We start from the raw sequence: 23274 nt of genomic DNA on the forward strand, positions 1-23274 counted from the left end.
AAAATATGTACATAAACACATTTTCCCTAATTTTTTTTTTTTTTAGCTAACGCAGTCGCGTCCATGACTCATGATCTGACAACAAAGCGAAGTGCTTGCAGCGAGAGGGTCCGAGAGAAAAGTAAGCAGAAGCTGGCTGCTACAGCAAAAGATCTTTTACGCTATTCTACACCTGAGTCATGGAAACCAAAGCCAGATCACCGAGACCCAGTCCCGCAAAGAAGAACGGCTAAGTGCCGGCTTCGACTTCCCCCACCCCCCAGCGCTGTCTCCAGGCTCGGTGCATCTGCTGCACTTGTCACCACTAGCAGAAGCACTGGATTCACATGTAGATAACTTGATTGGAATGACAATTTTACATGTGTTGCCAAAGTAATATGCAGAATAATTAAAGTGGTAAGAAAAGAGAGGAAAATATAACAAAATTATAAGTCAATGTCTATCCTTGCATTACACCATCCATCCAGAAAAAGAAGCTGCAACCAGATTTGAACTGATAAACACTCGCACATGCACATATATATAATGTATCTGTATGTGTGTGCGCGTATCTCTGTATATGTATGTGTATAAACATGTACACTTTTTCTACATACACACACACACACACACACACATATATATATATGTGTATATGGCCCATATATTAAGCTGCATGAGTATAAAGTGAAAGGCGGAGGATTTCCGCTAGGCTTGCCACAGCTGCCTCTCTTCCCCGTCCCTAGCCTGCGCCTTTCTGCACGAATCCCAGGCCAGGCTGTGAGTTACCCTGACGGGACCCCCCTCAATCGTCCTCCACATCTCAACCCTCCCCCGAAAGGGTACTGAACGGGCGGCGCCTGCGCAGTGCGCGAGCTGGGAACACATTTACACACACACTCACACACACACACACGATACTGATTGACGTCAGCGCTCTCTGCCCCCCCCCTCCCCTTCTCTCGGCCGCCGCGGCCGCCGTTCCAAGTCTGTGCAGCGCTCAACTCTTGGCCGCGGGCCGGCGCTGAGACCTGAGGGGCTACTTCCACCCCAGCTCTCGCAGCGCTCCTCCTGCAGCTCAGCCTGCTGTGAACATCCACATGTTACTTGCATGCTAAAGGGGGCAGCTGCTGGCCGAGATGAGCTTGCAAAAAGCAAAGCAAAATTAAACCCTTTGGTTTTTATTTCGGCCAACTAAAAAAAAGAAAAAGAAAAAAAAAAAAAGAAAGAGCATGGTTGCTGCTAGCTGGGTGAATTGATGGCAACCTTTGGCTTGCTGGCTCGGTCCGCTTTGCAGAGACCCAATGAAAGGCTAGGAGTGTATCCATTGTGACTTCAAGGGGCAAGAACTGCTGGTGCAAACTCTATTGTTTGGAACTTACTTTTATGTCTGAGACGGAAGATGAACACGGTAAGGAGGACTTTGTGCTTCTCAATGAAACCCTTCTTTTTTTTTTTTGGCTTTTCTTATCTCCTCCATAAAGAGCTTTTGAATAGTGCTGTGCCTCTGAACGGTGCTGAATTAAAAGCACTTTGCACCTAAGTGCTGCAGCCGGAACTTTTCTCTCAAATCAATCCATCCTTGCAAGCAATGCTGAAAATAAAACCCTCCTAGCACCTATTTGTATCATGCACCCTCCCCCCCGCACCCCCCCCCCCCCAAAAGACCGACTTTCTATGAACAGGTTTGAGCTGGGCTCTGCTCTGGGGAACAATCGTGGAAAAATACAGGAAAGCTACTGAAATCGTTGCAGCTGGAAAAGAAACAAGACTTTTAGCTGCATGTTGAAAAAAAAAAAAAAGTCTGTTAGTGTTTTAAGAAGTCAGACAAGTGCAGAGATTGTGTCTGGGCTCGGGCTGCCAGCAGTAACGGGATCGCTCGGTCTGATGCTGCAGGATATGTTAAGCTCTTAATGGGCTAATCAAAGAGATGCGAGCGTGTGTTTTTCATTTCCTTGCGGCCACTTGGGGTTTTTGCTAGACGCTCAGCGCTGAGAAGCCTCATTTATCGGGTGTGTGTGAGTGTGTGTCTGTAACACAGAGTTCAAAGGAACCCCCTCCCCCCCCACACACACACACTTTATATTTGATTGAAGCCCGCTTCCTCCTGACGGGTGTAGTAGACTTGGGGCTTTTTTTTTTTTCTTCGCCTGATTTCTCTCCTTGTTGGGGCTCACGGCGGAGGAGAGAGAAGGAGGCTGCTTGTTTTCACTCGAGCTGCCGGTGCAGCGCGTTTGGGCCGAATGCCAACTGTCTGGGTCACACTCGTTTTATCCAAATAGATGGAGCGCTGCTGTCTGGAAAGGGGGCTGCTGACTTAGCTCCAGGCTGGGCTCAGCCAGCGCGAGCCACTGCTCCCCTCCAGCTGCGATTGCAAGCTCGCGCTTTTTTTTTTTTTTCAATTGCAAGCTCTCTCTCTCTCTCTTCCTTCGCAGAAGATTGGGGGTGGGGGCACCCCAGTCTTTCCCGAGAAGTTTTTTTTTTTTTTTTAATGTTATGCATGTTTATTTCGATTGGTCTGAGCTTGGCATACAACTGACAGCTCTTAGAAAAGAAATCTTGAGAAACGGTTGGAGGTTGGGGGGTTGGGGGGGGGGGAGAGAATGGAAAAAAATGGATCTGGAGATAACGAATTCTCCCTTTCTTATTTGTTTAGTACAGGTTCCCCCCCCCCTTCAGCATGGTGCAGATTTCTCTGGGGCTGGCTCTAGAGCAATATATTTTCTCCTTCTGAAGCTGCGCTGTTAAGTTTCAGGGCAGGAACTGATTTGTGTGTAGGCTGTGCAGAAGGGCTGCAGTAACCCTTCCAGCCCCTTTACTTTGGGTCACAAAAGATGTAAGTAAAGCAGTCACTTTCTGCAGGCTCTATAAAACGAGGTTCCTCTCTGGGGATTTATGTTTTTATAACTCTTAGGGCGGAGGGCTGTAAGCCTTGGCCCCTTTGAACCAGCAGCGCTTCTCATGTCCGCTTCGATACCTGTAATTGAATTTGTTCTGATTTATTCCCTCTCCTTTCCTGGGCCCTCCCTCTCCATTTCCTTAGCAACCTCTCGTAGCACTTGTCCCTGAAGTCTGAGCTGAAGGGAAGGCGAACTTGTGCTTCACTCCAGCCAGGAGGACGAGTGGGAGTGATTTTGATGAATATATCCCCTGCATGGATGGTGGGTGGGAGACAGAACAACAACAACAACAACCCCCCCCAACAATTTAAGATTTCTGAACTGCAGTAGATGCCTAAAGGCATAGCTGACAGCCAGCCATGTGTGTCTAACCTGCTGATTGTTTCTATGGTGTCGGCAAAAGAAATACTCCTGATAGCGAGTTTTACATATTTCAGCTTAGAACTGTTTTTCTATTCTGAACTCTGATCTCTGTCTCAGAACAGGGGTCATTCTCCATGCATGATGTGCATTTGCAGGTTAGCAAGGCGCAGACGAGATAAGGGCAGGTCTTATTCCCTTCTTTGCCCGTATTTGTTTAGCGTTGTTAGACCGGAGTAGACTGATGGCATGTGGGGCTTGTTAAAGGGACCTCGGAGCATGGTTGTATACACACAGCGTTGCAGCCAGTCTAATCACACATGGCAGGTTCCAGTACTTTAAAATGCATTTTGTGTTACTGGTAAACATATAATAGGCCTGGAAGTGTCATGGAATCTATATTAAATAATTCATTTAAGGCTTAATTAAAAACATAATAATTGTTATTCTTCTTCCCTTTTGAAAGGGCTTCATTGTTGTCCTGTTGTTTAGTCCCAGTATGAAAAGGATCACCTAAAAGGACTTACCAGAGACTTGGGTTTTATAATTTCTACCAGAAATAATCCTACTGCCTCTCATGTCACTTTCTTACGGTATTGCTCTAACACAGTGGTCCTCAACCAGTGTCAGGATACATTGGTGTGTCACCAAGGGGTGGAAGGTGTGTCCTAAAAAATTTGACAAAGCAAGCCTCTGCTTTCTGTAACAGCCACATGTGCTTGCTGCTTGAGGAGAGTAAGGAGCCTGGCACTTAAAATTCCCCATCGCTGTTCCTGCTTTTCCCTCACCCTTGGCAATCACTGCCACCACCAGCCCAAGCTAGAAATGTTGCAGGCATGCTATATCCTGCCCCTGCCTTCCTGCCGCCCCCCTCCCCCTCCACTCCCAGCTTCTTGGAGTTTCAGTTTTTCTCTGTATGCTTGTTTATAATTTATGGTCTTTTATTCTGCATCAGATAAGGGTCAGTCTGCATTCTGGATGTTTAACAGAGGTGAAGGATTCTGTTAACTAGGATGTAGATTCTGTGTAGGGATCTATAGCAGTCTAGCTTGCTTTGTTTTTCCAGTAGTGTGTTCTATATTTGCAGTGTTGCTTTTTCGTAGGTAAGGTTGTTGCTGTTCAAGTCCTGGGTGTTAGTGATCTTATAGTATGGCTGGTATGCTATATAATTTCTAAATGTTTTTTTTTTTTTAGCAGGTTTTCATGTTATTCCACAAAGTGCCTGGCAGGGAAGGGATTTTGAAGTACTATTACTGAGGGCATAACAGAATTTGAATATATTTTTTGTACAATGAGTTGAAATGGGGAAATTTCCTAGCCCTGCTCTCTATAAACTCCAGAAAAGGTCAGAACTTCCTGAGGTTGACAGTGAAATGCATGAGAGTTTGTCTGTATCAAAAAACTGTGTGCTGCATATGCATATCAGTTCCAGATTTCTCACTGATGCAGTAGGTAAAGATTAAAATGTTTGTGAAAAAAATAACATTTAGTGATATTTTACAAGCAGTTACTAAATAAGTAATATTTTATCTTTCTCCTGCATCATTTTCAACAATAAAATATCTAGGATTTTTTTTTTTTTTTTTTTTAGAATAGCTGTTAAATATAGTGTGCAATGTGTCATGCACGTGAGCATCATCTGTCAGGTGTGTCATAACAGAAAAAAGGTTGGGAACCACTGCTGTAATACATCAAATCTCCGCCCCTTCCCTCCGCCTTCCCCTTCACGCTACCATTGTATTGTATTATATGATTCATTTTGTATTTTCTGGCAGTGTCATCTTTTGCTCGTTCTGTTTGGATCTGAGGAAGGGAATGTTGACACTCGAAAGTTAGCCAAAAATGCATTAAGTTAGTCCAAGAAAAAGGTATCACCTTATATTATTGTTTTTGTTGGTTAGGTTTTATTTCCATGCTATATGAAAATGGGTTTTGAGGGCCCCTGCTTTGCCATTAGTCACCCTTGTACCTACAAAAGATACACCAGCAGGTTTGGTGATTAGAAGGACACCATCATCACAGCTTGAATGTGTTTTGAGACCTGGTGTTGGTGTCATGCTTCAGCTCCACCGTAAACACAGAAATGACTGGCTGGGAATACTGAGAGAGATGCAGGGGGCATGATGCAATGTCTACCACCTGCTTTTTTTATTCTGCTTTTCACACTTTTTTTCAGCACTTCAGAGTGGATTACATTCAGGTACTGTAGGTATTTCTCTATCCCCAGAGAGCTTACAATCTTTCAGGCTGATACTGTTAGCCGATATGTTAACCGGCATTTGGACGCACGTTTTCGACGCGCTAGCTTTACCCCTTATTCAGTAAGGGGTACTAGTGCGTCTAAAACGCGCGTCCAACCCCCCCACCCCCGAACCTAATAGCACCCGCAACATGCAAATGCATGTTGATGGCCCTATTAGGTATTCCGGCGCGATTCAGTAAGTGAAATGTGCAGCCAAGCCACACATATGGTGTGGCTTGGCTGCACATGGTGATATTAAGTCGGAGGTCCCGAAAGTTTAAAAAAGTAAATAAAAAAAAAAAAAATTGAAATAGGCCCGCGGCTCACGGGCTGAAAACCGGATGTTCAATTTTGCTGGCGTCCGGTTTCCGAACCCGTGGCTGTCAGCGGGCTCGATAACCGACGCCCGCAAAACTGAGCGTCGGCTGTCAAACCTGCTGACAACCGCCGCTCCTGTCCGACCTGTCCGAAAAGAGGCGCTAGGGACGTGCTAGTGTCCCTAGCGCCTCTTTTTACTGCCGGGCCTAATTTAAATAAATTTAATTACTGTATTGAACACAGGGGAGGAGGCACTTGCCCACTCTCCCATGCTTTTTACTGTATCAGCCTGTAAGTTTGTACCTGAGGCAACAGAGAGTAAAGTGACTTGAATGCTGCTCTCCTGGTTCTTAGGCCACTGCTCTAACCACTAGGCTGCTCCTCCACTCCAGCTAATAGATTTGTATATCATTTGTATACCATCCAATAGATTTGTATATCATTGCTCCCTGAGACAGGATGTCATCTGGGATAGCTAGAAGTTTACATATGTTGGGAGGAGGTACTCTTTGGTAGTAAAACTTTCTCACTTGGGGTGAAAAAGGGACAGCAGCAGGGTATCAGTTTCTTCCTGCTCCTTTGAGTACCTTTAGTACCAGGACTGGAATCTGGTGCCAAGAACCATCATTCACTACTACCTGGGGATTTTTTTTCCCTCCTATTTTGGTTTGCTGTGAGATTAGCAACACTCATTCTGCGAGCCCACCTCTCCCAAGTTTAGGAAATCTAATTCAAAGAGGGATGTTACTAGGATACAAAAGTGTGTGTGTGTGTGTGTGTGTGTGTGTGTGGTGAGGGGAATGTATTTTGCTCATCATTTGGAGGTAAATAGCAACTCTTCATTTTTCCCAAGCAACTGTCATAAAGGTAGTTACGTGGGCCTGAATGCCAAAATTCATACTGCATAAGAGGAAGTGTCACTCTGGACTCTCCACTGATGCCCTTGACTCTGCCTCCATGGACTGATTCACCCAAATATACGTGAGCTATCTATTCCCCTCCTAGAGCCCTCAGGCTCAAATACAGGAGTATTTCCAGTTTGGAGTGCACCTTCTACTATTCAGCATTTATTCATGGCACTGGGGGACTGCAGCTGGGCAGCAGGTGTCTTTTTTTTAACCTGGAAATATACTCCTGCTCCTTTGTGCTACCAGCTCAGTTGGAACTAGGGCCAGGGCCAGGCCCAGGCCAGTCCCAGGCTACATGAACCTTCCTTTGCAACTAACTGGGAATTATTGCCCTATTTTATATGGCCCCTGTCCCATTGTACCTTGTCTGGTCACTGCAGGGACTATCCTGGGCCAGGGGCCATGCACCAGAGCTCCTTCCAGAACCCTACAATCATGGGTTTGAATCCAGCCATTGGGTGTCACCCTGAAGCAGTGACCATGACTGCCCCCAGGGGCTGTGAATGCTGTCTCCCCAGCCCCAGCTGACCCAACTTGGGGATTGAAACAGGGGCCTTGTGGAATGGCAGTGCACCTCAGCCTCCATGCTGGTCCAAATATGCTATTTTATCACTTTAAAAAGCTTTCCCACATTTCTTTTTCTAATTGCTCCTCAACTTTTAATTGTATTTAAAAAGGAAGCAAATAATTTTCATATCCTTATCTTAATTTTAAAGCTTTTCTTTTTCTTGACCGCCTCAATGTGTGTCAAGTAAGTGTCAAAACCTGAAAACGATCTCTTCTCTTCTGTCCTCAACAGTATTTTCCTATCTTTCACAATATAAGTCTGTCTTTTTGGGTCACACCTTTATCATAGTTGCAATTAAACCTTCACACTTTCTATGTGGATATTACTCCCTATTACCCTTGCAACCTGTCCATTAGTGAGGACTACAGGTATTTCTAGATGAATAATGGATCCACTTGATATGTTTTCATGATTTTATACACTGGGCCTGATCAAACATTCATGATACCCAGTCCCCATCCTAGTGTGCGGGAAAGAGAAGGGATGCGCAGAAACTTCCCAGAGACATTCTTCTTCACAACAACCTAAGCATGCTTTAATGTGAGAATGTGTGTGTTGGAGTAGTACAGTTCCTAATTAAGCTATCCTCACTGGTTTTGTGTTTAGTGGCTGGTTGTTTGTGAGACAGTAGATCGCCTCTAACTTCTTAACCAGATGAGCATCACTTTCTCCATCCCCCCTGGCCCTTGTGGTAGTTCTGTGCTGATCTCTGATCCGGTTGTAGGCGAGGTGGCATCTGAGTTGTGCAGTGAAGCTGTTTGGTCTTTGTCAGAGTATTGGTCGTGCTACACATAAGTTCCTCTTCAGAGGTTAGTAGGGGACGTGCAAAGTTTCTAGAGAGATGCAATCAGTCATTCTCTTTTTATTTTGCTCCTTAAAGCCTAGAATCCTGACCCTAAACTGGGCTGTGTTACCGGACTATGATTTGTGGTATGCAGAATGCTTGATTTCTGAAATAGGTAAAAAATCTGGGGCCAGCCCCAGGGCTCAAATGGAGGTGCTCTGTATCATGGCAAAGAAGACTTAACTGGTCTGCCAGGGTTCGGACCTGCCATCAAAAGGAGCAGCACTGAGAGGAAGTCATGGAAGGGAGTGTCCCTGCGACCTCATGTCTGTCGGGTTTGTTGTCAGGCATGGTGTCATCAAGGTGACTCTCATTGTGAAAGGGCTCAAGCATAGTGAAATTAAGCTAATGGATTCTGTGTTCAGGTCGGGGCTGTCATAAAAAGCTGTGTCAGGGGCTTATGCCTCTTTTCCAAGATATGTAGGCTCTCTGAGCTGTGGGGTTTTAACATAAGATCCCATTTTTATTTTCATTCACCAGAGTCTGCAAATACTTTTCTGTTGGGAATTTTTTCAGCTACAAATTTGGGTGAATCCAGCACTATATATATATATATATTATAGTTTGGTGTGTTTTATTTGTAGTCCAGTTCCCTTCTGTGTTATTTGGGGAGGTTTTAATTTTGCTGTGTTGGCTAAATAAATTTAGAGAGGCTGTATTGGTATACTGGCACATAGTTCCAATGCCCAAGGGGCTAGCGTATCTGCAGAGCTTGGGCATGCTCAGATTCTCGACCTCTTACTGACCTTCAGGCTGGTCAGTAATTCTTAGTTCCTGTGCAAAATCTCCTTGTTTAGCCCCTGCCCAGAATGTAAATATATACGTTTTCAGTAACTACCTTTCCTCTTTGTCCAATCCACCAGGTTCACTGAAAACGAAGCTTTTGTTTCCCCTCTCCCAGAATGAGGAAGCCAAGAACAAGCTTAACAAGTCCACGGGGAACTGCACTTTTCTTAAAATCTTGCTCCATGTGGATTTCTGTTGGCTCTGGTAATCGCTGCTTGCTCACTGGGGGCCAGTTTTTCAGTAGCTTGCCTCCCAGCCTGGCTTTACCTTGTAATTGTCTGGCTTCCTGATTTGAGTGTGCAAAAAACATTTGAGGAGAGGCTTTTGTTGTGGTGTATTGGATGACAAAATCATTATCACTCAGTGACTTTATCCAATGGAGGTTTGAAAGTAGTTCAAGAGAATTAAGTGACTTTTAAAAATGCTTTATAGCCACATAACAAAGTCATAAAAGTGATTTTCAAAAAGATTTTTTCCCCTTGTTTTCAGTCTCATTCAGGCATCAGTTTTAAAAGCAGCATAGTTGAAGATTGTTTCTGTTGAATGACTTTAAATAACTTAGCTCTGAGCTATAAACACTCAGACTGGTTTACTGTACCCACATTCTTAGGACAAGAAAGGAAGGTCTCATGTTCGGTACCTGGCTGAACTGTTTTAGGTGTCAGCCAAAGAAATTGGATATCTTAAAATCTGTTCTCAAAATTGTTTTTTTGTGATAAGGATACAGCCAACATACCATTATGCATTTTTATAATAAGACACAATGCTTTTTCTTTGCCATCATTCTCCCCTTCCAAAATATCTGACTGCATTTTATACTGTTTTTTTGATGACTCACATATCCTTAACTCACTCTTGTAGAGTTAGATCTCTGGTACCAAACATCTCCTATGCTTTCCTCCTCTTCCCTGCTCTCTTCTCTTTCAATAGCTTCCAGTATTGGGGCAACGTTTGCCTTGCCATTATCACTTGCCTTCCCCGCCTCATATCATCACTAGGTGTCCATCTTGGGCAGATTTTGCCCCCTCTTTTCCCGTCGATAGCAGGGCTGAATTAGCCATGTTGTCATGGGATCTGTCAATCAGGTCCGGGAGGCGGAGCTTGTCAAAGCAGAGATCAGAGCTTTGCTCTCTGCGGCTGCGCGTGTGTTCCCGCGCAGGAAAGTAACGGAATCTCCTCAGTCTGTTCTTTCTGCACACGGGATCGCATGCGGAGCTATTCTTCTCCTCAGTATTAATAAAATAAAACATGTCAAAATCGGGGTTTAAGCCCTGTAATTGCAGCAAGGTAATGTCGGTCACGGATGGCCATGACCGATGTTACCGATGCCTAGGACCAGATCACAATCGGGAAGATTGTGAATTTTGCTCGAGGATGTCACCAAGGGCACTGAAGCAAAGGGCCTACAGACTTCAGGAACCTTTTGCCTCACCGGAGCCATCGAGGCCCTGCGATTTTATCGGCTCCCTCAAAAAAGAGGGCATCATCGTGGGATCCTCAGTTCTCCAATTTTGGAGGTAAGGCGGTGACAAGCCGACAACGGCCATCGGATTTTCAGAAATCCATAGTGCCAAACTCGCTGGCGCAGGACACATTGGTGCCGAAAACTTCTGTGCCTAAGGCGCCTTATGCGCATACAAAAGTGTCGGCGCATAACCCTTCGGCGCCTGAAGAAGTATCAGCGCACAACAGTTCTATGCGCATGACGCCGAAGACACTTGTGTGCACGACATGAAGGACCCTGTGCGCATGGCGCAGAAGATTTCTGCGCGCAGGGCGCTGAAGTCATCGGCGTGCAAGGCGCTAAAGCAGTCCGTGCGCACAACCAAAAGAAACCCTATGCGCACGGCGCCGTCGACATCTGTGCGCATGGAGCCAACACCACCTGTGCGCCCGGCGCCATCCATATCTATGCGCACGGCACCGGAGACATTGGCGCCAATCACTCTTGCGCGTACGGAAACAGATATGCGCACAAGTCTAGATCCACGCATAACTCAAAATCCACGCATAAGACACATGAGCACCTATCTCATATAGTACAAAATGAGTTGAAACTGACATGGACCCTCTCACATGTCTTCTTCAGCCTCTCCATCAATAACCTCACCTCATTCCGGTACTTCCCTTTCTTCGAGAGATAATTCGACAGAGTTTACAATAAAACGTAGAAAACGATCACCGTCTTCACGGAGAAGTCATACACTCTTCGTCACACTATTATCATAAGCACTCATGACACTCCCACCACAAAAAGTTGACAAAGAGGAGTGCAACATGGGAAGTAAGCCCTTCGACTTCTAAATCATCTCATATACCAACTTCAAATACCTTCTCTCACAGAGAGATAATACAAGTTGCTTCCTCTACCGCTTCTACAACTTCAGAGGATTCGAGGGACATCATATGCGACGAAAAATGGAAAGACCATAAAGTATACACTACTTTACCTCAGAACACACCAATACACCCTAAAGCAGGTGGGTCACAAGAACCAGATGATCGTACAATAATGCCCCCTTGTACAAAAGAGGCATTTTACCAATTGTCCAATCCTTAGCAGGGTTTTATGAAACTCTTCAGTCATCATTCAAAATGACTAATATTGCTGCTGATAGTTCACCGGAACATAAGATGCAGACTAATGTCGGTGGAGCCTCCGACATCTCCCTTAACAAACCGACCAGCTTCACCAAATTATAAACGAGATACATTATTTGATTCTCCTTCACCGCAAACATCCCCATCATCATCTACGGGATTGCCATCGGATCCGCAGGAACAACCTCAGGAGCCGTATTCCCCTCCAGAAGACCTCACATACCCAAAATTTCTGGAAAAATTGGGTACAATACTGCATCTAGAGGTCCAAAAAGAGACAGACCCTAGGTCAGAAACTTTTGGTCTCCTAAAAAGTTTTGACATTCCAGGGGAACCAACATCTCTTCCTCCGCAAGAGCTCCTGCATTCAGTTTTACAAAAGTCCTGGGAAACACCTTACGCAATTGCAGCATTTTCAGGAAAACGGACATAAAATTCCATACGAGGAAAACATCACCGTACTCTGTGCCACAATTACCTCATACTTCAATTGTAGTAGAGTCGGCGATGCAAAGATTTAAGAAAACAAAGTCACATTCCTCATACCCACCAGGCAAAGACAACAAATATTTGGCAGGAAAATATACCATAACTCAATGTTGAATGCCCGAATTATGCACCATCAGTTCTACATGGTACAATACCTATATGAATGCATACAAGCTATAAAAGGTATGCTTTCCTCGACTGCGGATCAGATACCTCCACCTCTTCATGACATGGAAGATTGTTCTCGGCATCTTTTCAGGTCAATCTATGAAGCATATGAAACATCGTCTAGGGCATCAGCAACAGCCATCGCAGCCTGCAGACTAGCATGGTTACGATCAAGTTCCATACATGAAGATTTGCACGAGAAACTAACGAACCTCCCATTTACAGGAGATAACCTGTTCGGAGAACGATTTCAGGACACAGTGGGTAAACTAAAGGAAGAAGCTTTAGCAGTACAATCATTAATAGAGATGTGAATCGGAACCGGAATCGGTTCGGTTCCGGTTCCGATTCAAATCATGCATTTTTTTCGTTCGGCCCGATCGGTTTTTTTTTTTATCGGCTGCGCCCGATCCGATAAACAAAAACCCCACCCTGACCCTTTAAAACCGCTCCCTTAGCCTCCACCACCCTCCCGACCCCCCCCAAAAACGTTTTAAAATTACCTGGTGGTCCAGTGGGCCCCGGGAGTGATCTCCCGCTCTCGGGCCGTCGGCTGCCACTAATAAAAATGGCGCTGATGGCCCTTTGCCCTTACCATGTGACAGGGTAACCGTGCCATTGGCCGGCCCCTGTCACATGGTAGGAGCACTGGATGGCCGGCGCCATCTTTAAAAATGGCGCGGGCCATCCAGTGGACGGCCGGCACCATCATCAGAGAACGCTCTCGAGACCCCCGCTGGAACACCAGGTAATTTTAAAACATTTTTTTGGGGGGGGGGGTCGGGAGGGTGGTGGAGGCTAAGGGAGTGGTTTTAAAGGGTCGGGGTGGGTTTTTAGATTGTGTCCTAACTCCCGTTAGTGTGCACTAACCCGATTAATGATTTTTTCACGATAAATCGGTGGAATTTCTATTGTATCGCACTCTTTAATGATTAATGACGATTTAAAAAATATCGGACGATATTTGAAATCGTCAAAAAACGATTCACATCCCTAATCATTAACATCACATGCTAACTATTCGACCACATGTCGTTATATTGGATCTGCTCATAGGCAATCCTATGCCAGGAGACCCTACAGATCTTACCAGTCCTTTCGTACACAGACTTACCCTGCGTACCAGCGTCCTGCTCCACAACAAAATACCTCAAACCAACGTAGAGGCAAACCACATAATCAGAGACAGCAGGCACAACAACCGGCTACTACAGTGAAAGCGACTTCATCTTTTTAGTTACTCAGCCACCACCACAACATCAAGCACCACCCGCAGGATTCATTCCTGCCTGACAGCCTGGGAGAGAATAACATCTGATCAATGGGTTTTGGAGATAGTACATCACGGCTACCAACTCCAATTTGTCACAAAACCCATATTACCTCATCTTTCCACTTTCAAGATTCACAACTTCCAACCACAACTGGGGGAGGAAATTGCTTTGCTTCGCAAACAACAGGCAATTCAGCAAATTTACCCAGGGACCCAATCAGTAGGATTTTATTCCCCATACTTCCTCATACCCAAGAAGTTGGCCTTCACCCCATCCTAGACCTAAGGGAATTGAACAAATTTCTCACTAAAAGAGAAATTCAAAATGGTATCGTTGAAATCAATCCTTCCTCATCGACCTGAAGGGTGCTTACACACACATTCCAATCTATCCATCCTCGTGGCGTTACCTATGCTTTCGCTACAGGCATCAAAACAACCAGTACAAAGTTCTCCCCTTTGGACTATCGGCTGCACCCAGAGTGTTCACCAAATGCATGGTAGTGGTGGTGGCTCATCTTAGACAACAAGGTATAACCATCTTCCCATATCTGGACGATTGGCTCATAATCGCCCCAACTCCAAACATCTTACTCGAGCACCTACATCAAGTGATACAATGCTTGCAGGAATTAGGATTGGTGATCAATTTTCAGAAATTACACCTACAACCAACACAACAGTTACAGTTCATAGGAGCATGCCTGGACACTACGTGCAACAGGGCATACCTACCAAGCGACAGAATATCACAATTCCGTCTTCTGTTACATACCTTAAACCATATTCAGAGGCCTTCAGCGAGACAGATTTTAGTAGTCCTCGGCCACATGGCAGCGGCAAATTTCATGGTTCCCAACACCAGGCTACACATGAGACGCCTGCAATGGGGCTTGAAACGTCAATGGAAACAACACTCGCAACCATTGACACAGAAGTTATCATTGACCGCCGAAATGAGGAAAGATTTAACATGGTGGCTCCTAAACTCTACCCTATCCAAGGGAGCATTGTTCAGTTCCCCTCCTCTCAACGCAGTATTAACCACAGATGCGTCCTGCAAAGGCTGGGGTGCACACCTCGAGATTTACGAAACACAAGGGTTATGGACAATCTCGGAACAGAACCTGCAAATAAATTTATTGGAACTCAGAGCGATTTGCAATGCATTACGAGTGTTCCAAGACCACCTAAAAGGACGCAGGGTCATGATCTACACGGACAACCAAGTCGTGATGTTTTACGTCAACAAACAAGGAGGGTCCAGTTCATGGTCCCTTTGCAAGGAGACCTTGACAATCTTCAAACATGCTCACCAAAATTGCATACATCTCCAGGCAACTTACCTACCAGGAGTTGCAAACACAAGAGCGAACAAGCTAAGCCGCATCTTTCATCCTCACGAATGGGCACTCAATACAGAAATAGCCCAAGACATATTCATGCAGTGGGGGACACCTTAGATCTCTTTGCAACAGAGATCAATGCTCAAGTTCCCAAATTCTGCTCGATAAGACCAAGCCAATTCAGGATCGCTCAAGATGCCTTCCTCATCCCGTGGACGACAGGCCTCCTATACGCCTTTCTTCCCATACCACTCATAACAAGGACAATTTAGAAATGCATAGCAGATAAAGCTCAACTGATACTCATAGCCCCGGCTTGGCCGAGGCAACCGTGGTACAGTTTCCTTCTCCGACTATCCATCATGGATCCAATTCGATTACCGAATCACTGGGATCTTCTCTGCCAAGATCAAGGGTCGCTTCTACACCCGCTACCCTCATCTCTACACTTGACAGTGTAGAGATTGAGAGGCTCCTTCTAACAGAACAGGGAGTTTCCACCTCGGCACAATTCATCTTGTTAGAATCCAGGAAACTCTCCACAAGAAAAAATTACAGCTATAAATGGAAACGTTACTCTACCTGGTGCACTTCCAAAGGTGTACCACCATTGGACTGCTCACCTGAGTTGCTCATTGATTATCTTCATACACTATATACAGCTGGTCTAGCAACATCATCCATCAGAGTTCATCTCAGTGCCATAGGGGCATATCATAGACCAGTTAATAATATTCCTATATCCAATCACCCCTTACTATCTTGCTTCATTAAGGGGCTAACCCACATTCGTCCTCTGATCTCTAAGCCTCCAGTTCCAAGGAATCTCAACATAGTTCTGGAACAGTTCATACTCTCCCCATTTGAACCCATGGACTCGGCACATATTAAATACCTCACATGGAAAGTTGTATTCTTGGTTGCAGTAACATCGGCACGAAAAGTTAGTAAATTACAGGCCTTGGTCCATTATTCACCATATCTGCAGTTTCATCACCAAAAGGTAATTCTCCGAAGTCACCCATCCTTCCTATCAAAAGTGGTTTCCCAATTCCACCTCAATCAGACCATGGAATTACCCACCTTTTTCCCTAAACCTCATGCAAATGATAGGGAAAAACTACTGCACACACTTGATTGTAAAAGAGCTTTAGCATACTACAAAGAAAGGACAAACTCGGACTCCCGTGTTTCTCAACTCTTTGTCTCCTTTGACCCAAAGGCACCTGGATTACCAGTGGCTAAACGCACCATCTCCAGCTGGATAGCACAGTGCATCAGATTCTGTTACGACAAACAGAAACTACAACTACATTCAGAGCCGAAAGTTCACCAAGTCAGAGCAGTAGCAGCCTCATTGGCACACCTACGGAATGTGCAACCCATAGACATTTGCAAGGCAGCTACATGGTCATTTCTCCATACCTTCACATCTCACTACTGCCTTGATCAACAAGCAGCCACGGATGCGAAGATAGGGCAAGCAATCCTGCAATCTCTATCCTCCTGTCCACGATGATTGCCACACTGTCAAAGATCACGTACAAACATATATATCAATACAACGTGATCGGGAGCTTGGGACTCCCATGACAGCATGGCTAATTCAGTCCTGCTATCGACGGGAAAAAGCAAGTTTGCTTACCGTAAACGGTGTTTCCGTAGATAGCAGGATGAATTAGCCATGCTGACCCACCCTCCTCCCTGGCAGTCACCAAGTCTTCGACTACACTAAGGCTTAATCACAGGAGATTCCATTACTTTCCTGCGCGGGAACACACACGCAGCTGCAGAGAGCAACACTCTGATCTCTGCTTTGACAAGCTCCGCCTCCCGGACCTGATTGACAGATCCCATGACAGCATGGCTAATTCATCCTCCTATCTACGGAAACACTGTTTACGGTAAACAAACTTGCTTTTTCTGTCACAGTGTTTTGTTTTACTTTTTTTTTAGTTTCCTCCTATTGACTTCCTTAGTTAATTCACTTTGTTTAGTGCATGTGGCTATTTGACTAATCTTTTCCCTGCCCCAATCCACCGCTGCCACACATCTTGACCAGGGACTGTATTGATTTTCTTTTCCACTGATTTTTGTTTTTGTTATAACATTGAAATTCCCAGGAAAAATAAAATAAAAACTGAAGGTGAAGGTTTCTAATTACACGCTAAGCTTCTCTGCCTCTTTTTGTCTAAAGAGTGAATGTAAGGTGTGAGCTATGAGTTGAGAATAGTCCCTTCTTGTTCTGACTGAGAGAGAATATGTACAATAGAGTGTGTTAATGCCCTGCCACTTGTTCAAATTGGGCACACACAACCATTTGGATCCTGCCCAAACAGAGAGGATTAAACCTTCTGTTAAAAAAACAAAACAAAACAGTAGCCCTTGTGCTTAAAATTAGGGGAAACAGGATTATTATCCTGGCAGAGGAAGCTGATGAGATGAGATGTCAAAGTAGTAAATGCAGTTGACCATATCACTGGCTGAGATGTGCCCTCACTGAACATGGGAATGCTAACTTCAAGCGCATTGTCACGTTTTATGTACGTACCCTAGTCTTCACCCCAGGTGGCACCCATTGAGACCCAATCTCTAGCATGAGGATGTGACAACTGGGCAAACAAACACATCAATGGGGGTCTCTTGGTTTTTCATCCTCTGAAAGCCAGGTGGCAACCCTAGTCTGAAAGTAAGACTGTGGGTCTCAGGTATACCAGGGTTAAATGAGCATGTACAATAGCGTTTTAGAACAGTAAGGATAATCTCTGGGGTTACTTAAGATTTCAACTTGTGTCTCTTCTGACTAGCTTTTAGTGACTAGTTGGTTCCGAAGTAGTATGTGTGCTGTGGTTTGTTGTTAGCAGACCTGCAATAACAGCTTGGTCTTGATATCAATATGTTTGTCCCAGCAGTAGCTGCTTGGCAGGGCCGGTGGTTCCATTAGGCAAACTAGTGGTCGCCTAGGGCACCAATGTTTTGGGGGTGGCAAAATCATGCCAGCGCAAGGCATAGAAGGGCACTGTGCCAGATCTAATACCGCCAGAAAAAGGGAGCACTGTGCTGGAGCTACTGCCACTACTAGGAGGGAGTGCTGTGCTGGAGCTGCCACCAATAGGTAAGTTGGAGAGGGGGGGGTGGATGTCCGAAGGTTTGCCTAGGGTGCCAAATACTCTTGCACCGGCCCTGCTGCTTGGGAATATCTTTTCTATGGTCTCCTATTTAGTTCCTATCCCACTGAATCCTAGGTAAGATAGTACAGGTGGTTTACTAACCCTGATTTTTTCAGGACTTCACTTTCTCAGGTAATGCCTAGAGAAAGTGCTTGCTTCTTAACCAGTTCATCATGCTATACAGAGCTCTTTACAGATGTAATATTACTTTGGATTCTTCTGCGAAGTTGGTTGAGTCTTTGTAAATGATTTTGACTGCTCACTGATGGACAGATAAAGGTGCAAAGAATCACCAGAGAGTGGCAAATATTGCATCCTGGAATTTGTAATCTTGGCACTGTCTACCATTAAATTAAACTGGAATTGGTCATGGTCCTTATAGTGCATGGGGCGTGATCAAAACAACTCTGGCTTATTTTGCAAGCCCCAAATAGGGAAGGGTGCACATGTATAAATAAATCAGGCTTTTGGAGCTTAAAGTCATTTCGTAAGAATGAGACTTTCGGCTAGAGCTGCTCAGTTCACTGGTTAAAAATCCCTTTCTTCCTCATTCATTTATGGCATAGGAAAAATGCATTGGGGCTTATGGCAGTTCTGTCTTAACAGCTTATTATGTGCTGAAAGAACTGTCTGGAGTTTTGCATTCTTTTGCAGTTTCAATTTTCACCAATGGGCCACTTTAACTTTAAACACCTCATCATTAGATTTGCTGAAATTCTTGCACCTGGTTTTCTCAACCTGCAATGCTGATCTCTCCTTGTATTCCTGTCCTCACTGTTCATCTCCTTGCTCCAGGTTCTCATATTTCTGCCTCATTTTCCTGTTTCTTCTCCTTGTAAGGTTGCCAACTTTCAGGCCAATACTGTAAAGCGTGCTCACCTGAGCGCACTGTTTAACACACAGTTGGACGTACGTTTTGGATGCGTGTCCACAACCCCTTATACCATAAGGGATTTAGCGTGTCCAAATTGCGCGTCCAACCTCCTCTCCCGAAACTAATAGCGCTCATCTCATGCAAATGCATGTTGATGAGGCTTTTAGCTATTGGCCCCAAATACAAAAAAAAAAAATGTGCGCCCGATCTGCACATTTGTTCGCTCAGAAATTAATGTCAGCCCAGAGCAGGCGTTAATTTCTGAGCAGCCCAAAAAAATGTACAGAAAAACAGAAAATACTCAAGTAACAAGCAGCCATTTTCCTAACCTGCTGACAACCACCTCTTCTGGGTGCGCGCCCAGGAGAAGTGGCTGGGTGTGCGTTAAGAATGTGCGTGATTTTACTGTATCGACCTGATTGTGGGCGAAAAGTTAAAGGACAGTTTCCATACAGGAGAGGCAATTTTTTTAAAACCAAAGTACAGGACATCCCTTATCACATAGAAACAGAGAAATGTGATGGCAGAAAAAGACTTAACTAGTTTGCCCAGCTGCCCAACTGTTGGTCACCTTGTCTCCTTACTCAACTCTGCACTGCCCAGACCCATCTGTTCTGCCATTTTAAATCACATTTCAACCTGTCTTTTGACTCCTTTTACTGATTCTGCTCTATTTCTGCTTGCTTCCTAACTTGGACTTTGTCCTGGTGTTGCCTGAGCTCTTTGATGTACTTCTCACTCTCATATCTTCGATCCTTGTTGGACTGCTAATACTTGCTGTTTTGTATATTGCATGCATTTTTGACTAACTGCCTGATTCACTAAGGCTTTTCTCCCATTCTGTGCCTATGGGAAAATACCTTGATGAATCAGGCCCTGGTTTATTATTTTCAAATCTGGGATTGGGCACTAGACTCCAACAATCGATTGCATTTTAGTCTCGGTTCAAGGGGAACTAGAGGCGTATCAAATGGTTAAATGTGGTTTGTCACTTTGTATGTATAATCTGACCCTCCCCTTATAACTTTGGATCAGCTGGTCCCAGCACTGTCTCTTTATGTGGAGGTAAATTCTTGGGGGGGACTTCAGACTTCCGCTTTTCAAAGTTGTTAAGTAATTTTTTTTGGGGGGGGGGAGTGAGGGGGGAGGAAGGGGACAAATTTGGCAATTTTCTCAGAAGAAATGCCTACGATTTGTATGTCTCCTTTATAACTTTGAAATGGATGGACCTAGTTCTACCAAACTTTGTGTGCAGGTAGGTCCTTGGAGGGACAGCAGACTTTTTTCCACTTTTAAAAGTTGGTGAGTGCTTTGGGAGGGAGGGGAGGACAAAGTTGTCATATTTCCAAACGAACTGAGACTATCTAGAATATCATACATTCTACTTATTTCTTTTACGTGGATGCAGTTTTCTAAATATGTTCATTGTCATTGAGTGGTTAGTGCTATATTGAGAAGGCACAGGGAGCGTCAAGTACTTGTTGGCTGATGGGAGAGCTGAAACTTTGAGAGCTGTTTTCACTGGTCGCAAAAGGTCATAATAATGCCTGGTATAGCACGAGAGGGAGGGACCTGGAAAGAGGCTACCAATGAGGGCTCTCAGGCATCTAAAATAAGTGCCAAATCTTGAATCTTGCCTGCTTAATTTCACGACTCAACTGATTGTATGACATTGAGGTGAACCTCAGAAAATAAGCCTGAACGGGGGGGAAGGGGGGAAGAGAGAGGCTCAAAATAACTGCATCCCCACTGACACCAAGAAGTGGATGCAGCTGCTTTTGAGTTTAAGAAACACTGTGATCCAGTGTTAGTCCAAATTCCTTTGCTTGACATACTATGAATTTTTACAGCAGCGTTTAATACAGATTGACTTTACGGATGTTGATTCTTCTTGCTACTTTTAGTAACTAGTACTCTTGTGCTCAGACATTTTATTAACCATTCCTGCTAAATCTAAGATACTTTGAGTTGTGGATTACAAAGTGACTTGAGAAATTGATGAGTGTTACCCTAATAAGTAATTTATAGCTGCACGTGAGCCCAGATCGAAGCAAGTCATTACTGGATTGTTTTGTAGTCCAGCACTGCGTTTGCGACCGGTAGATTTTCGGTTCTCTGATTACGTCAGCAGTGTAAGCTCTTGTTGTCTTCAATGTGGCTATGAAACATGGTATCGTTTTCACACATACGTCAGGTGCCGAAAGCTACATGCAGAGAATTTGGATTAACATTGAAAGGATTTAAGTTTCACGCGCTGTTTAGCTTCACTTTTATCAGCTTGTGAGATCAGATACCCTGCCTTTACAAGAAAAAGAATGATATAATGCCCAACTAGGTTCCTTCTTTGGCTAGCATCAAAGTCATGCTGCTGGACATATTATTTAGGTTTAGAGTAGTATGTTTAGTCTCGTGAATGTTTATTTAGGCTATGAAGAACAACACTAGTCTAATCGAGTTGCTTGGCATTTTACAGTGTTCGTTATCTTCTCTCATGAACAACTCGCAGGGCTTGTTATCTTTTTCTGAAGAAAATAATTTACTTTAATTTACTTTTTTTCCTCAAATTTGTTTCAGGTGAAAAGATGTCCATTGGTTACTACGTATCCTGTCTAAAAAAGCTTAGTGATATGTGAAGGATTTTACAGCTGTTCTAGTTTTTTTTTTTTTTTTTTGTTCGGATTGAGAAAATGAATTCAGACTTGGAAGCACACACAGATTGTTGGAAAAGAGAAACTGAAAAAAAATAGCTCATCTAATAACTAACTTGGAAGACTCCTACAATAAATGGACTTGTTATGCTGCGATTCTGGAGCGGGGTTAACTCTCTAGCCCACAGGAAGCCCTCCAAAAAACGTTTTCTTTTGTAAATTATGGAAATTTTGTGGAAGACGACCTGGATTTTGGGCCTAGTCATGGCTTCATCGGAATTTTATGTTGACAACAGACTTGCATATAGTTCTCAAGGTAGGGTTCCACTGTTCTAACTGACAAGACTCATGCATTTCACATATCACCAGACTGTTCATACACACTCTCGATATCTATGGTGGTTGAGATTCTAGGGGGTTCAAGGATAAATTGGAGTGGAGTTTATCTGAATCATATCCTGCATCAAAATTATTATCAGTCAAAAGCAGTATAGAGTTAAAGCTTATTGAACACTATTTATGATAATTTATATAACTTATGTGTTAATAAAATGGAAGTGGGACATGAAAGCTGGGTTTTGCAGGGTGTGAACTTGAGAGAATTCAATTTTAAGATCAGTGAAGTTATTTAATTCAGGTAACTATAAGCAGAGTCCTTGATTGGGCTATAAGAACCTTGGTGCTTTTATGTAACAAGCATAACTTTTAATTCAATTTTGAAGGTGTGTGATGTCTTAGTGCTTTTACCTGGTTATTATAATCATATCTGATATCACATAGTAGCTCCCTGTTGTTAACTGCACTTTGGCTTTCATCCATAGACATTAAGGGTTTTATTATAATAGTTATTATAATGTGGTCTTAAAAACTAATGGATGAAAACTTTGCAGTGTTATACCTGCTGTCATGTAAAATCTTCACTATTTCAAATCAAACAGTATCAGTGGAAACTGTGCCTATTAACATAGCAATTTGATATTCCAGGTGGTTGTTTTTTTAAGTTGGATATTGTACAATTTCTCAAGTGACTAAAGCACTGGTTTTGATATATATATACTGGACACCTGAAATTTATTTATTATTTATTTATTTATTTAGTTCTTTTTTATACCAACATTCATGATACAAATGGGCCGAGTAAAGCTCTTTAGCACATCCTAGAGCCTGATGTACAATTTGTTTTCCATAAATTTTGAATGGAAGAAAAGCCCTATCCTTATGAATCAGGTCCTTTATCTTTATTACAGTAATACATAGAAAGAAGCCCATGGATCTATTTCTTATAAAAGACAGTCAATATTGGCATAGCACTGAACATGTTTTTAACAAAAATATTTTTGAGTATTGAAATTCACAATTACAAAATAAAGTTTGTCTAAATTCATTGTAACCCCTGCAAGGAGTACATCAAATAACCCCTAAGCAAATGTTTATTTTTTCTTTCCTTTCACTACTTTGTGGGTACAAAAACAGTCGTCGAGCAGATGGCGTAGTGGACCAGGCTCATAGATATCTTTGAAGACCCTCTCATTTTTTTCAAGGGTTTAATAAACATGTGGATAAAGGTGAACTGGTAGATGTAGTGTATTTGGATTTTCAGAAGGTGTTTGACAAAGTCCCTCATGAGAGGCTTCTAAGGAAACTAAAAAGTCATGGGATAGGAGGTGATGTCCTTTTGTGCATTACAAACTGGTTAAAAGACAGGAAACAGAGAGTAGGATTAAATGGACAATTTTCTCAGTGGAAAAGGGTAAACAGTGGAGTGCCTCAAGGATCAGTACTTGGACTGGTTTATAAATG

At 43.7% G+C, this 23274-nt stretch overlaps 1 protein-coding gene across 1 annotated transcript in view; it reads left to right on the forward strand.

Annotated features, from left to right (window-relative positions):
- The first annotated feature begins 923 nt into the window (after positions 1–923).
- The window catches only part of ADAMTS6 (ADAM metallopeptidase with thrombospondin type 1 motif 6), an 894781-nt gene continuing 872430 nt past the window's right edge, over positions 924–23274 (forward strand). The window contains exons 1-2 of the mRNA XM_029576285.1: positions 924–1390; positions 21401–21790. Coding sequence (XP_029432145.1) covers positions 21697–21790 — 94 coding nt within the window. The 5' untranslated portion in view covers positions 924–1390; positions 21401–21696. The remainder of the gene's footprint in view (positions 1391–21400; positions 21791–23274) is intronic.

This window comes from Rhinatrema bivittatum, chromosome 1 (assembly GCF_901001135.1).
Source record: "Rhinatrema bivittatum chromosome 1, aRhiBiv1.1, whole genome shotgun sequence".
Classification (NCBI taxonomy): Eukaryota; Metazoa; Chordata; class Amphibia; order Gymnophiona; family Rhinatrematidae; genus Rhinatrema; species Rhinatrema bivittatum.